Raw genomic sequence first — 15,092 nt, forward strand, 5'->3', positions numbered from 1 at the left:
AAATTATCTGGCTACAACTCCAGCTGACGCTTCCAATTTTCTCGCACCCTTCTGATCTGCAATCACTAAGAACAAAGACTGCCCTTCAATATCTTTGGAAGGGATGGACCAGGTCCCCCTCACTGCCCAGCTGGCAGCCAAACTTCAGAGACTCGAACTTCAGATACACAATGTATCTCAGAGCTGAAGAAGTCTCCACCTGACAGGTCCTGTACTCCATACTCCTGCCAGAGACCTCAAAATCATATCGACTGAGAGGCCAACATCGAGGTACGCCGCTTCTTTCATAATCCAACCTCCAAACAACGGCTGGACTTACCACTATGCTCCTGCCTCAGTGTCTCCCAAACAAATCGGCCCCTCCTCTATTTTGTCAGACTCCCTAACCCTGACGGTCCATTTCCATGTCTCTGGTTAACACCCCCAAACCCAGGGAACCTTACAGCCTGGTTCGGTACAAAGAAAGGGATACAAGTCAAGAGTAACCAGAATAAAAACACCTGTGTGGTCTACAAACCTTTACACTTTACTGGCTGCCGCGGCTGTACCAAGGGGCTCTCATGATTCAAAATCAGCTCCCTTTGGCAGGTCTCAGTTTCCCTGATTAGGAATAAATATGAGGCTATGATTAGGAACCCATCCTTAACTCTTGAAAGTATTACAGAATCCGCTGCTAATGCAAAAGCTGTCCCCCAAACATCTTAGACCCTCCGGCCAAAGTTATTCTTGAGAACAGGGCAGCCCATGCTTATCCTTGAGCTAAACAAGGAGGTGCCCATGCTACAGCCCATAGTGTCTGTTGTACCTGAATGAACATTTCTCGCAGCAGAGTTCAAACTCCGTTACCTAAGATCAGTGAGCAGGCCACTTGCCTTCAAAAGGGAGTCTTTCTTCAGTGGAGTCTTTCTTTGACTTACTGGATTTTGATTGGTTTGGGTGGTGGGGACCATGGCTTCAAAGTGCACTCCAGGCATTGGGAACTATCCTGCTTGCAATAATCACAGTAATCTCCCTGGCAAGCTGTATTCTCTCAGAAGCTTTAAAGGCATGTTCGCAACCGCTAACCACCAAGCAGATGAGCTCCCTAAGACTGGAATGCCAGAAAAGGACTGAAGAAAATAACCAAGCAAAAACTGGTGAGCCTGAAGCCATGACCCGAGAAAACCACCCAAATGATCAACAAGAACTGGGAGACGTCACAGGGTTCTCCGGCAGCGGTGCGAATGCCTTAAAGTTTGATCATGTCTCTCACAGTTCAGCTAAGTCTAATCAAAGGGGGAAAGTGTTGCAAAACAAACAACAGGTCCAAAATGGAGTCACTTGTGCTAAGCCCCCCATCAGCAAACCAAGACTTACTAGTAATCTAATTGTAGATTCAGCTTCTCCCAGGAATGTAGCCTTTAACCCATCATTTATGGGATTACCTGGTTAGCGCCAGTGAGAAAACCAATAGACCCCTTCCATTCCCCTTAGGAAGGCACTCTGCTAATAAACTTCCTTCTCCCGCCCCCTGTCCACCTTTCAAAACCTTACCTTTCCTACAGCTCTTTGGAGCTCCTTTCTATTTGCTAGATGAAATACTGCCCAATTCAGGAATCCCCGAATAAAGCCAATTTGATCTTTCAATTTACTCAGCTGAATTCTGCTGTTCAGTAATTATACATACACCCATGAAATGCGAGTTACAGGGCTCCAGGCTGATCTGTATAGTAGCCTCTAAATGATGATCTAAGTCATTCCTGAGGGAAAGATTTCACCTGTTCTCTTTCCCTGTCTATAACCTGAAATGCACAGATTGAGAATACTCTTTATTGGCCAACAATCCTAATGAAAAAGGCTTACAGCCACTGTGATATTGCTAGGGATTGCCCAATATCTCCTTAGTTCTGGCTTCCATGTTCTACAAGAACGCTACACAAGTAACTTACGAATAAACTGTTTATGTATTCAAGCAAAACCCTTGATGTTCAGATCACTGGCAAGTTCAGAGTGCTGGCAATCAAAACTATGTTGTGCCGCGGTAATTACTATGAAAAACTTTCAGGGCTTAATATTAAAGAATAGAATAACATGATCCTTCCACCTCTTCTACACCTCTAGCGTGTGTGCAACATGGCAATTATCTCCGCTCAAGAAGTGAAGTTTAAACTGCAGTGAAACTCAATTATACCCATGACTTTTTAAACACACACTTCAAAAGGCAGGTTTCATCACATTCAAATCACTGAGCAAAATCTTGTCCCCCAACTTCCAAAAAATAGATTTTTATCCCTCTCCCACGAGGCAAACTTCATGTATAGAAATGATTTCTGGTTAGTTTCTCGACCCACTCTTTGGGTCTATTAAAACCGAGGGATGACTGAGGCACAATGAAAGACAAAGAGAGATCCCACCTGGTATAGCCAGTTCATAGGGCTCTACCAGATGTCATTACCACCCAGCTTTAAAAAAATAAAAATAAACCGGATCACACACTTGTTAACACATACACACACACACACACACACACACACACACACACACACGGCTACTTTCCTACTTTTAAAAATGCAAAGGAACTAGGAGCAGTAGATTTATGATTTAAGTGCTTGTGGCTAAAATAGCTTTCCAATTATCAAGGGCCTCTTAGGAGGAGCAAGAATGCATTATGTGTTAATGACCACAACCAGGGGTCCCTTCTTGACTCTTTTGTCAGAACCCGAGCAGATCTTCCCTGCAGCCTCACCATTAACATGTCTGTTTCCTGTCAGCCCACTCAGAGATAATGTCATTTATCTCAGGGAGGCACAAGCCCAGTCATTAGCTTCTATAAAAGACCTCAAACAAAGGCCGGATAATGTTTCACCCAGGGCTCTTACTAAACCCAGAACCAAGCTTAGTGTCTAAAAGTCAAGGACTCAAAAGTTATCATCGTGGAAAGAATATTTTCCCCATTATCAACAATCCTAGATACAGCTCTAAAGGAAAGCGAGGTCTAGTCCAGTAAACACCGGTGGAAAGTGCTATCACACACAATTAGATTAACCGATAAACGCTGACCAGAGTTAGCCTGGAAAGAGCCTTTACCCCTCTGGCCTCCAGGGGAAAATTGACAGAATAATTCAGGTACTGACTAAAGAGTGAGATCTTTGAAGAGCTGACCCCTCATTGTGACTGCCTGCAGGAACTGAATAGCCATTATAAAGTGTTCAATGGCTGGGCTTCTGGAAATCTTTTAAATAAAAGTGGAACTGGTTAAAATAAATGTAGGAACATGTGTTTTCACAGCGTTCCTCGTATTACTGCAATTGCAAGTTTCTATGAAGTACCAGGTGAACTTTTTTAAATTAAAAAAACACGCACTCACACACAGACACAGTCAAAATTGGAGCGAATCTCGGCCATTCAATCCTTGTTTTTCAAGCTGAAAACGAAGAACAGATGGTCCTTTCCGTGTTGTTTGAATCTGGTTATTGAACACCTCTGTGGTTAGGGAGATTTCTGCTTAGCACTTTCGGCATACATTTCATTTACGAACTATAAAATGCTGCTTAGGAAAAAATAAGTCTTTATAACACTCTAATTAAAACCATCTCGGAGCCAAGCAATTTCACCTGAAGAGCATTCTTAACCTGGTGACATTTGGACAATGACTCCCCACCCCTCTCCCCCCTCCCTTTTCTGTGCAGACCATTTGCCAAGTTATTAAAAGTTGCTGAACATTATTTATCTCCTTTAGCACAGTCTTGATCCGTCGTGCGTAGTTTTTTCACCTCTCCGGCACACCCGGTACATTTCCAATACCACGTCCGCTCAGGACTCGGTGATCTGCCTCGGCCACACAAACGCCCCCAAGTTTCTTGGCTTCTCCCAGAGTATTTGCTTGGGGAAAGGATGGCCTCTGCACCCACCTCAAAAAGCCCTGTCACCCTCAGAGGCAGCTTATAGAAAAGTAAGGGGCGGGATCCACACTGGCAGCCACCCTTAGTTACCAACGTTTTTAACCGCTAAATCCCTTCTGTGGCTTTCAAAACAGTTTGCTGTCCGACAACAATAGACTTTGTTCTTTAATTACGGCAAGTGACCTTTCTGCCCTTTTATTTCACAGTAGATAAACTGCACTCTCTAAGCAGAATTTGTAGGGGGCACTAGCTTTGGGGGCAGAGGGGGGGACGCATATTGTCCCCAAAACTCATTCATCAAAATACGTTCTTCAACTGCTCACGCTCACTTAGAAAATGTGCCAGAATTCCCTAGTGAAGTGTAAAAGGCTTCTACAAGAGAATAAAATAAAATGAATGATATCCCTTACAGACAGGTCCATTTGTCGACACCACCTTTAGGCTGTTAAGGACCATCTTAATGAAAGCAATAGGATATCAGAGAAGTAATTCTCTTTTCTGAATACGTACTGAGTCGTCAGAACCCTGAGACACAACTGTAAGATCTCCTGTGCCTTTCATGTCTATTGAGGTATTGGGTATTTTTAAGAATTCTTCTATGTAGTTTGGAATTTTCCGGCAATCAAACAAAACCATGTACCCTGTTTAGCCCCGGCCGAATGCCTGTGTCTGATAAGTCAAAACTGTAAGACGGCTAAGGAGGATACATGCAGAAGAGCCTTAATACAGGCTATTATGCTTCAAAAGAAGGGGGGGGGGGGGGTAAGGTGGAGAAGCAGGTTTTAACAACCCAAAGCCAACCCGTCAAATCTACTTATTCAGACATGTCACTGGTGGCTTAACCACAAAATGGGCTATAGAAATATAGCTCAAACATCTTAGAATTATGGCATGTTTTGATTTTGCTCACGTATTAAGGGAGTGGCGACTTTTACAACATACTTGTGGTTTCCACATAAAGGAGCAGAACACTCATTGATTTAATTAGGTTTCATAAGGTCCAATTTATCATGTTTTACATGACTTTGTGTAGTGTAGAAACAGAATAAACAGCCCAAAAATAGACATTTAAGCATGCTGTGAAAATTAACCGGTGACAGCAAGTCTTATGAATCTCCTGTGAAACCTTTCAACCAGGAAAAACAACCCCCCCCCACACACACACACAGAAGAGAAACGCGCACACATACACCCCTCCTTTGGTGTTCACACTTGGCCCCTCGTGAGCCACATCTGATTGCTGGAAATCAATCGTTTTCACTCTTGAGGCGCTTACTCCTCACGAACCCCGAAAATCAAGCCAGGCTGAGGTGAAAACATTCTACAAAATGTCAAAAGAAACCTTCCTCAAAGATGCCTCGGTGCTGAAATACTTGGTCAGGTAAAGCATGTCCTACTAAATCTTTTACCTCCTAAACGGAGGATCCTCCCATCATTAGGAAGTCGTCCCTAAACTGAGGTCTCATTTTCCCATCCACGAGTTGGTGGAATCAGAGCGACTTCCCTGGGTGACATCTGTCCGAGAGAGTGCCATCTCTGGGTGCTGAGGAGGCAAGCATTCTTGGGGGGGAGGGGGGCGGGTAGGGAGGAGAACCTGAGGACCCGTGTCCCTGAGCCAACACCTCCCTGCTGGACAGAGAATGGCCAAGACTGCAGGATCCAAGCCCCTCGGAGCCATCCCTGAGGGGTCCCTGTGCCAACACCGGGGGCTCCAGTTGGCGGCGGGCGGTGGAGTGAATTTAAAGGCTCTGTGCTCTCTCCCCTCCTCCACCCCCAGCCCCATCACGACTTGTTTGCTCTTCATTTATGTAATTCACATTATCGCATTTATACTGCTCCCGACTCCAGATGAGTTGCACGTATATGAATAATTTAATTCTTCCATTCTTCATCCAGTTTCCTCTGTGACTGGAAAGTGAAAAGAACACAAAAACTGGAGAACCGACACCGTGCTCTAATCTCAGTTGCCATGACAGCAGCCTTTGAGATACAGAAATGTTCCGACTGCCAGCTAAACAAAATTGTTGAATGTGAACATTTGGCTGGAAGATTAAAAGGCTAAGGGGAATGCAAAAGGGCAGTACCTCCCACATTCCAGGCAGCAGTGAATCCAATCAAATGGTTCTGACTCCTTAACCACAGCCATTGTGAGCACTGGATTAGGGCAATTCATCTAGATAGTTAGAGCAGATTATAACTGCAATTGGAAGACTATTGGCAACAAAAGTAAATGCTCTACTGTACTAAGTAATAAGATTTCAGAACGCCTTTTAGCAGAAATTACGCGCAACTACGCAGTGAAATGGAAGTATCGAAACCTGGGATTTTTAAAAATGCATTTCAAGTCATCACTGTAAAATGCTGTCTGCCCAAAGGCACAGGAATCAAAGAAGCGTTCGCAGGCTTTTTGTGATGCTGGCATTATCTACACTTTGATGGACCTTCAACAACTTCTCAAATCATAAAATCAGAACTTTCTTCCTGTACTCCCATCATTAAATTCTTCAACACACAAAAACAAAAATTGAAAGGTTTGAGGACAGAGCAGCGAATAACTGTACACGGAAATAATCACCCAAAGACATCTTACAGTTCGGATCAAGTTAGACATAGCAAATACACCAAAGTATTTAAGAAGCACATTTCCAAACAGCCACGCCATAAATCACAGGATATGAATTTTTGCTTCTGCAAAGCACTACCGGCAGGATTAAAGACCGATTTTACAGAAACATTACTCACACCCCCAGCTCTCTCCCAACCTGCAGGGTGGACAGAGCACTTTCAGTCCTGGGACACTACCCAACGTACCCCCGTCACTGGACCAGTAAGTCACAGGCCTCCAGCACCGAATGGCACAGCCCTGGGGGCAAGTTTTCCAAAGGCAGTGTCTAACCAGACTTTTGCTCAAATGCGACCCCAAATTCTCGTCTCCTCTGGCCGTTTTCACATTTCAGGAGCACCAATCCGCCAAGCCTTTTTTTTTCACTTGTCTTCACCAGCCTTCCCACTCCCTAGGCAAGCCAGAAATCCAAAGGAGAACACTCATATCTCCAGCTAAGAACTGGGCCGGGGCACCAGGGTACAGTCCTAAAAGCCACCAAAAACATTCCAGTCATTCTACACGGCGAAGCAACCGACAACACAGGGGCACCGAGCTGGGGTTTAACCCAGGACCAATGAGAGGAACCCATGCAAGGCTGATGCCCTTTGACAGAACTATGTTGGAGAAAGTAACGGAAAAAAAAATAAAAATAAAAATAAACAGGTTGAGGGAGGAGTGTAATTGAGAATCCTCGACCTACCTCCCCAGGGAGGGACCGTGAACCCTGCCCCTAAGGACACACTACCAGAAATACTAGGGCGCGTATATTCACATGTAAGACAGCTCTCCTTGGGCGAGAAACCAGGACAGGAGTCAAGTGGGTACATGAGCAGGTTTTCTATTTAAAGCACACCACAACTGGCTGACTGGCCAGAAGCCCTTCTGCAGGGTAAAAGGCACTTTAGGAACACCCAGGCCCTCCCACCCGGGGACCCGAACACTTAGCACCACAAGCAGCAGCAGCAGAAGCAAGAGCTAAAACCGTGCACCCAAGGAAGCTCCCCCATTCCAAATTCTCGTGGAAAGGATGCAGAGGACAGAAATCTCACAAAGAACCAGAAAGCACGAATAGGAAGTGTTAAGGCACACAGAGGACACCCACCCCCTCCCCAAACACACACACACACACACACCCACACAAATGCACACAAAGAGGAAAGTGGGAAGTCGAGGAAGGCGACTTTATCCTACCTTCTCGGTTTTCAGTTTCTTGATTCGCCTGTGGCTCTCCTCCTCCTCCTCTTCCTTCTTTAACAACATAGAGTTTCCCATGAGCCCTGAATCCGGGGCACTTTTGCTAACTTCCCCTGCAGCCGCGCCGCTGCCACTCCCAGCGCCCCCGCAGTGGAAGGGGCTCGCGCCACCTCCATTGCTCTTGGCCCCAAAGCCATAGAGGTGCCCCCCGGAAGGGGCCTGGCCGCCACTGCCATTCTGGTGGCCCTGAAGCAGGTCGTGCTTGTCCTTCCTGGATTTCCCCGCATCCTTATCCCGCTTGGCACCTCGGCTGCTCTGGCTTTTACCTGCCTTCTCCTCTTTGCTTTTCCCACAGGAGGCCGCCCCCGCGGTGGCCGCGGAGGTGCCGGTGCCGGTACTATTGCCGTTTGGGTTGCTGACGCCGCCGCTGCTCACACTTTGACCCAGCGCTGAATTCATGCCAGTTGCCTCTCCAGGGCGCCCTTGGACTTCCTGCCTCTTGCCAGTGCTGCTGATCTCGGGAATCCCATACAAGGCAGCAGAAGGCAGAGATTTATTAGCATCCTTAGAAGTTTTACTCCTTTTCACTTTTGATTTGCTGGTCTCTTTGTGTGAATTCCCCTGGGGAGCAGAAGGCTGAACAGAAGCAAATTTTAGGCCATCAGCTAAGGCTGCGGTAGCACCGGCCCCGCCGGAGGCCAGACCTCCGCAATCCTTCGAGTTGCTGCTGCTAGGCGTGTTGGTGGAATTATTCATCTCAAATTTCTGTCTGTCCTTCTCCAAATCAGCGTCCAAATCGATTATTAAATTTCCAACCCCGATTTCCCAATCATCACCACTGTCATAAGTATCAACCGTATTTGGATCCACACCTTTTCCTGCAGTAGAAATGTTCACTGACATCCTGAAGATGAGCTCTCTAGTATAAAAATCCGATGAACTTTCCTTTGGAGATGAGGGGACATCCGTTTAGCTCCGCTGGGCTTTCTCTTAAAAAAAAAAAAAAAAAAAAAAAAAATCTTCTAATCTTCCTCTTCTTTTTCCTGCCCCAGGAATGTGTCCAGGGATTTTACACCCTTTAGTCCCGGTCCACCTTTTCCTGTGAAGGGGGGAAAAGTCGGATATTTCTTGTCTGGGTGTTACCAGAATAAAAAACGATTAATACTGGGGAGTCAGTAAGGGGTACAGGGAAAATTGGAGAAGAAGGTGGCTCCTATATTGTCCCCACAGTCCAGTACCAGGTTTAAAAGAAAATAACCAAGCCCAAAAAAACTTACCCGTGATAGTAAGCATCTTACAGTAGCTTAAAAAAAAAAAAAAAAAAATCCCTTTATCAACAGCACAAGGATAATCAACAGCACAAGGATAATCACTCTTTAAGGCATTAAAATATCTTAAAGATCTGAGTCAAGTCCAGAAAGGTTTAAAAAAAAAAAAAAAAAGAGTTTAGGATTTTTTTTTTTCATACATGTGATATCTCAGCCCCAGAAACACAGCCTAAACACTCAGACAAGAGGGAGGAACACAGCTTTAAACATCCCTAAACGCGTCCTAGATCTTGCAATTTCAAAGACCAGACCCTGGAAGTCCTCTTGAGGCTAGTTTCAGAATTATGTTTCTAAATTTTCCTTATTTCTAATTTTATGACTTCTTTTTACAAATTGTCTGGGCAATCAGTTTTTTGTTCCCAGTAAGGAACAGGAAAAACAACCAATAACTACCTCCCCCCCCCCCCCCCCAGCAAACACATACCGTCTCTTCCCCAACAGTTTATACAATTTTATTTTTGAAATACACACACACGTCTTTAAGAGCATTTCTCTATAAAAAGACAGTGTTTAAAAAAAAAAAAAGGCTGAATACCTGCCTTTTGAGGGAAAAAAAATTACATGTAAACAATTCTACCGTATTCCTAGGTCACAGACTTGCTCAATCTGTTAAATATGGTGCCACTGACTGTACAGGGAAACTGATTAAGACATGCACTTTAAGTAGTCTGCGCCAAGGTGGCCTCAATGACCGCAAATGAGTGTGTGTTTGACAAAGATCAGTTAAAACGGTTTTTAAAGGGATCAGCCCCTTTTAACAGTTGATTGTCGAGAAAAATAAATAAATATACATACACACACACACACACACAGACATTGCTTACCTTTAATCCTTTATCATTTTTTAATTAGGCCAGCAAATCAAAATGCCTTTCCCACTCCACTCGGCAAACAAGCCTGTGCCTCATTTTACTTAAACACCAAATGATCAAGAAGGAAGAAACCAAATAACACATCTCAGCCAGAATAATCACTCGATAACATTATTCCACCTCCCCACCCCCCTTTTGGCAAACGGATCAGGAGTCCTTTTCTCCTTAAAAAAATGTGTCACTGTACAGCTGGAAGATAATGTTTCACATTCACAACAGAAGCACCAAAGGTTTTTTTTCCTCTTAACAAGCATCGAGAATAATAGTTTTTTATAGATATATATAAAAAAAAGAGAGAGCTTAGAGAAAAAAGTTTTCCCAACTTCTCATTCCGCCTTCAGTTCCAGACTTCAGAGTCACCGTGATCAGTAAGTAATGATCCCATGTAGCAAACCTACAGGCGTCCGCTAGTAACAAGACAGAATGTGCTAACATCGGGATAAATTAGTGAAAGGGAAGAAAGAATAAGAAGAAACGACTGAAAATCTGGGCTGGATTCCGCCTGTTAGTCGGGAAGTGGCATTTTTTCCGCCCGTCCTGACAGATTTGATTTCTTGAACTAACTTAAGAGGAAAGGAGGGGGAAGAAGAGGGGGAGGGGAGGAGGGGGCGAAGAGGGAGGAGGGGGGAGGGGCAGGAGGAGGAAGAAAGGGTAGGATGAGAACCCCAGCCGAAGGAGAAAAAGAAAGGTGTGGAGGGGGAGGGGAGCAGATGATTCAATGAGCTGATAAACCAGTTAGAACAGCATTCGCTCGGGGCGGGGGGCGGGGGGCGGTGGGGTGAGGAAAATAACGGCGTTTAAAATTGGTTCAGTCTTCGAAACCCAAAGGATGTGATGTTTTCCTGTTTTATGTTGTTTTAAGAAAAAGGAACCCAGTTCCTAGTATAGTCCCCGGGGGGGGGGGGGGGGGGGGGAATCCGCCGTCGCTCAAGCCAATCACTCATGTGGTAATTCGATAATTAGAGTAAAAAAAAAAAAATTTTTTTTTTAGGCGACCTTTTTCCGGACAGTTTTTCCCATTGATAGTCGCAGCAAACGGTGCGTCTCCCTTTTATTTATTTTTCTCTCCTCCTCCTCTCTCACCCACCCCCCTCCTGTGTTTAGTCAGATGGCCCCGGAGCTTGGCTTAGTATTTTTAATTAGCTGGCGTTTGGAAGCTAAAAGCAGTAATGAATTGTTGATGGATTGGAAGTGGAGAGTCGCTTTGCTGGAAATGTCGGGGCTGGGAGAGGGGGATGGGCGAGTTAGCAACAACCAACCATCTAAAAGGAGCGATTTTGTTACAGTGCAAGCCTTTCACATCACGTGAGGATCAAGGGCTCAATTGGTTGTCGTGAGAACAAAAATGGTGACAAGCGTATCAAGAAAATACTGATCTGGTCTTTAAAAAAAAGCTGAAGGTCTCTCCCCTCCCCCTGCACACACTCCCCACCCCCCGCCGCCGCCTCCCCGCGCCCCCACCCCCCTGCAGTGGGCGCAGCTACAAGTTATGAATGTGAAACATTTCTCGCAGATCTAGGCTCTCGGAAGTTCGAAGGAGTGAAATGTAATGAGCACAAGAGCAAAGCAGATGTTTTAAAGAAACACCTTATAAACCTCTCCTCAACTTATCTCCAATTTGTCGGCTTTCCCGAGGGGCCAGGGATGGGGACGCCTAGCAGAGGAGGGAGGGCACCTCCAAGCTACTTGGGTTTTAGGGACCCCCTCACGTCTTAAACAAAGAAAAATATTTTGCTAGCTCGCGAGCCAGGTCATGTAATAAACACACCATTGTTACTCTATTTGTGGGTTTGTTTGGGTTGGGTGGGGCGCTTTTTTTTCCCCTTAATGGTGTTTTTGCTGCTTGCTTTTTTAAGGAGGTGGAAAATGGTAATTATAACCATTACATGTAATGGGTGACTATTCCCTTGTTTAATATTAAATTATTGGGAACTGGGATGTGGCAAGAGATAGAAATCGGCTTGTTCTGCCCTTGCCCCCATTTTCCTGGCTCGGTTTGGAAGAGGGTCTTGCCCAGCTAGGACAGGAGAGGGAGGGGGCGAGGTGAGCTAGGGAATAGACACTGCAGATCAGGATATGTAACTGTGTCACTTTTATTCTCCTTGGGTTACAGCCCAAAAGGTAATTTACTCTAAGTTACCCCGAGTGCCCAGTCAAGCTTAATTTGTGTGAAGAAGTTACAAATGCTTCACCCTCCACTGAATAAAATTCACCCTTCTTGGGTTGTTGTTCTCAATGCAAAAGCCAAACCCTGTAACTAGTTCCTCATTTCAATGCATAAAACTCGCACATTCCCCACGCAACCGTACTTACGGTCTGTATTGGATCGAGTTGACCTTTTCCTTCTAACTGCATTGAATGTGTTTGGTTGCAGCCGCTTTATTTTGGAAATTATAATCTCTTCAACAAATTTATTATTAAAGAAGATGGACCATCAAATGTCACAGACCGTCCTGTGTATTTTTTGTAAAAGCAAAAATTAACATTAAAAAAAAAAAGAAAACAAAAATCCCCCTGGTGCACACACACAACAAGCTTGTTCTGCAACACTGAAATCAGGACTGAAACACAACACACACACAGGGGGAGTGGAGCAAAAGGAGCTCTCAGCCTCTATACCTGAAAGGGACTTTTCTTTGTTCCCATTGCCCTTTCGCATCGGGCCAATCAGAGAGCAGCTTTTATGAAACTGGGCTCTCTCATTGGCTAGCTGCTTTCTCTTGGCTACTGTAGGGGGTTGAGATATACACACGTATAAAACACACACTGAGAGCGGGTGGGGGTGCGGTGGGGGGTGGTTGTGGAGACAAAGCGTTTTATTTTCCAACCAGATTGGGGATGGGGAACCTCCTGCAGTAAGAAGAAAAAAAAAATGGTGCGCCCGTTTCAATTACTACATCATTCACATAAAACACTTATTTATTAAAACAAATCTCAAACAGGCTGCGAGGAAAGGATGTCGGTAAATACAAGTTTGATTGTGTTATCTTGGGGGAAATAATGTATGTGATCGCTCGGTGGCAGAGGGAAGCCAAATGAGCCACTAGCGCGTAGCGAGGAGAAGAGGGAGGCTGGCTGTGTGGAAATGACTGCGAGCGTTTTGCTGGCTTCCCTTCCTTGTTGCAAGGACTCAGCAGCGCGAACTCCCAAGAATGATTTTCTGTATTGCAGCTTCTGGCTTTCAACCCTCCCCCACCACTTTGCCCTTCTTCCAATTTTTTTTTTTTTTCCCCGTGTCTCTCTTTTTACTCGCTGATTAAATAAGAAAAATCGATCTGGGGGTAAAGGCGGCGGTGGGGAAACAAGTAACCCTTTTGTTTCCAGTCTTCTGTTGTACAAGCACTTAAGTGTGAACGCTGGCAACCATTTAACCGCCACTACGTGAACACTTCTTCCCTGGAATTTGTAACAAATCTTTTCCACCTGGTTCTAGGCGGCTCCAAAAAAATTAAAAAAAAAAAAATAAGGTCCCAGCCAACCATATTAACACCTCGGGCCAGCCTCGTTTTTTACCAAATCGATTTGTGGGAGATAAATATACTAAAAAGATTAACCCGTTAAACAGTCCCAGTATGCATTTTTAAACGGAAACATTGTCAGAGTTCCCCTTCCCCCAGATCTTTAACCCTATCTTGGGGAAAGGGGGGGGGGGGGGATGTGTCAAAGTCCTCTGACCGCTAGCCAGCTCAATCCACCAAGAAATAGAGAAATATTTTACAATCTATTATAGGACGAATGCCAACAACCAAGTTAATGGGACTCTGAGGTCACAGGATAAGAGAGGTTATATAAAATAACAAGTGTAGTATTGTACTGTAACAGCTAATATACTTAAATTAATGTATATATATATATATATATATATATATATATATATATATATATACATTAAGCCTTTAAAGCACTTTTATTTTTTAATTTTTCACTGTTATTTGCCATTACTTTTAGGAGCTACAATGTGGAAACCTTAAAGTCAAAGATGTACTCTGAATTTCACTGAAAGCATCATGATCCCAAGCATTAAAGATCCAACACTACTGTAATTTCCACATGACAATTACAATTTGAGGATGTGTCTTCAGAGTCAAATGGACATATAAAGTGGATTACTGGTAGCAAAAGACAGCTCATGATGTAAACACTCAGGGATGACTTTGCGGGTCAATAAAAATATTTATGTCACATGTTTTAAGTAATGTCTATTGACTCATGTTTGAGCTTCCAATATATTTAGTTCTTTTTAAAAATGGCAATGTGGGGGCGCCTGCGTGGCTCAGTCAGTTAAGCGACCGACTTCAGCTCAGGTCATGATCTCACAGTCCATGAGTTCGAGCCCCGCGTCGGGCTCTGTGCTGATAGCTCAGAGCCTGGAGCCTGCTTCAGATTCTGTGTCTCCCTCTCTGTCTGACCCTCCCTCGTTCGTGCTCTGTCTCTCTCTGTCTCAAAAATAAATAAACATTAAAATAAATAAATAAATAAATAAAATAAAAATGGCAATGTGTTGTTTCACTACCCACGATGAACTCAACTTGATGCTGCAAATAGTAATAAACAGCACTTTGCTGAGGTATATAAACTAGAGGAATGTAATCTAGACTAGTCCTTAGATCTCCCTAAAGCGATCTATATTCAAATCAACGCGATACATTAACAAATAAAATGGGGCAAATTAGCCACCTGATATCCACTTACCCTCCATTTTAGCTCTGATGTTTGTTTCTATTTTTGAATATACAGATTTACAAATTCTTTTAATGTTCAATTGATAGTAATAGCACCATATGGTGATTTTTTTTTTTTTTTTTTAACTTTTCTTCTTTTGGAGGAGAGGTTCCTCAAACGCCCAGATCACTCCTGGGCACTTCCACTGTCCCTGGAGTATGTACTCCATTTCAGCCATTGGAAGACCATGGCTACCCACCCCCCCAATGTTATATCAGCTTAGAAAAATCAACAGCTAGCTCTTACAACAACTGGACTTCAAAAAGCACAGAAAATAAGACCTGAATTTGTGAAGCTGGAAAGGGTAGAAGCAGCCCTCTAACACTGCCTTGGTAAAAAGCAAATCCCTGAGTCTGGGGCATGGATTCAGGATAACTAAAACCAAAGCTCAGGCTTCCTAATACTCAAATAATCTGATCTAACCCTAACATTACCACCTAACCTTGAATCTAAGCTTTTTTGTTCAGTAAACCCTAATAGTCAAAGGTAG

General features: G+C 44.2%; 1 protein-coding gene across 4 annotated transcripts in view; it reads right to left on the bottom strand.

The window, feature by feature from the left end:
- The window catches only part of ZNF608 (zinc finger protein 608), a 117,529-nt gene extending 105,175 nt beyond the window's left edge, over positions 1-12,354 (bottom strand). For 3 of the 4 annotated variants that reach the window (XM_042934020.1, XM_042934026.1, XM_042934027.1), the window contains exons 1-2: positions 9,833-10,152; positions 7,678-8,669 (exon numbers count right to left, since the gene is read on the bottom strand). In XM_042934020.1, coding sequence (XP_042789954.1) covers positions 7,678-8,583 — 906 coding nt within the window. In that variant the 5' untranslated portion in view covers positions 8,584-8,669; positions 9,833-10,152. Of the gene's footprint in view, positions 1-7,677; positions 8,670-9,832; positions 10,153-12,193 lie in introns of those variants that run through there. The other variant, XM_042934028.1, reaches the window with a different exon arrangement.
- Between the last annotated feature and the right edge of the window lie 2,738 nt (positions 12,355-15,092).

Source organism: Panthera leo, chromosome A1, assembly GCF_018350215.1.
Source record: "Panthera leo isolate Ple1 chromosome A1, P.leo_Ple1_pat1.1, whole genome shotgun sequence".
In the NCBI taxonomy this organism is placed as follows: domain Eukaryota; kingdom Metazoa; phylum Chordata; class Mammalia; order Carnivora; family Felidae; genus Panthera; species Panthera leo.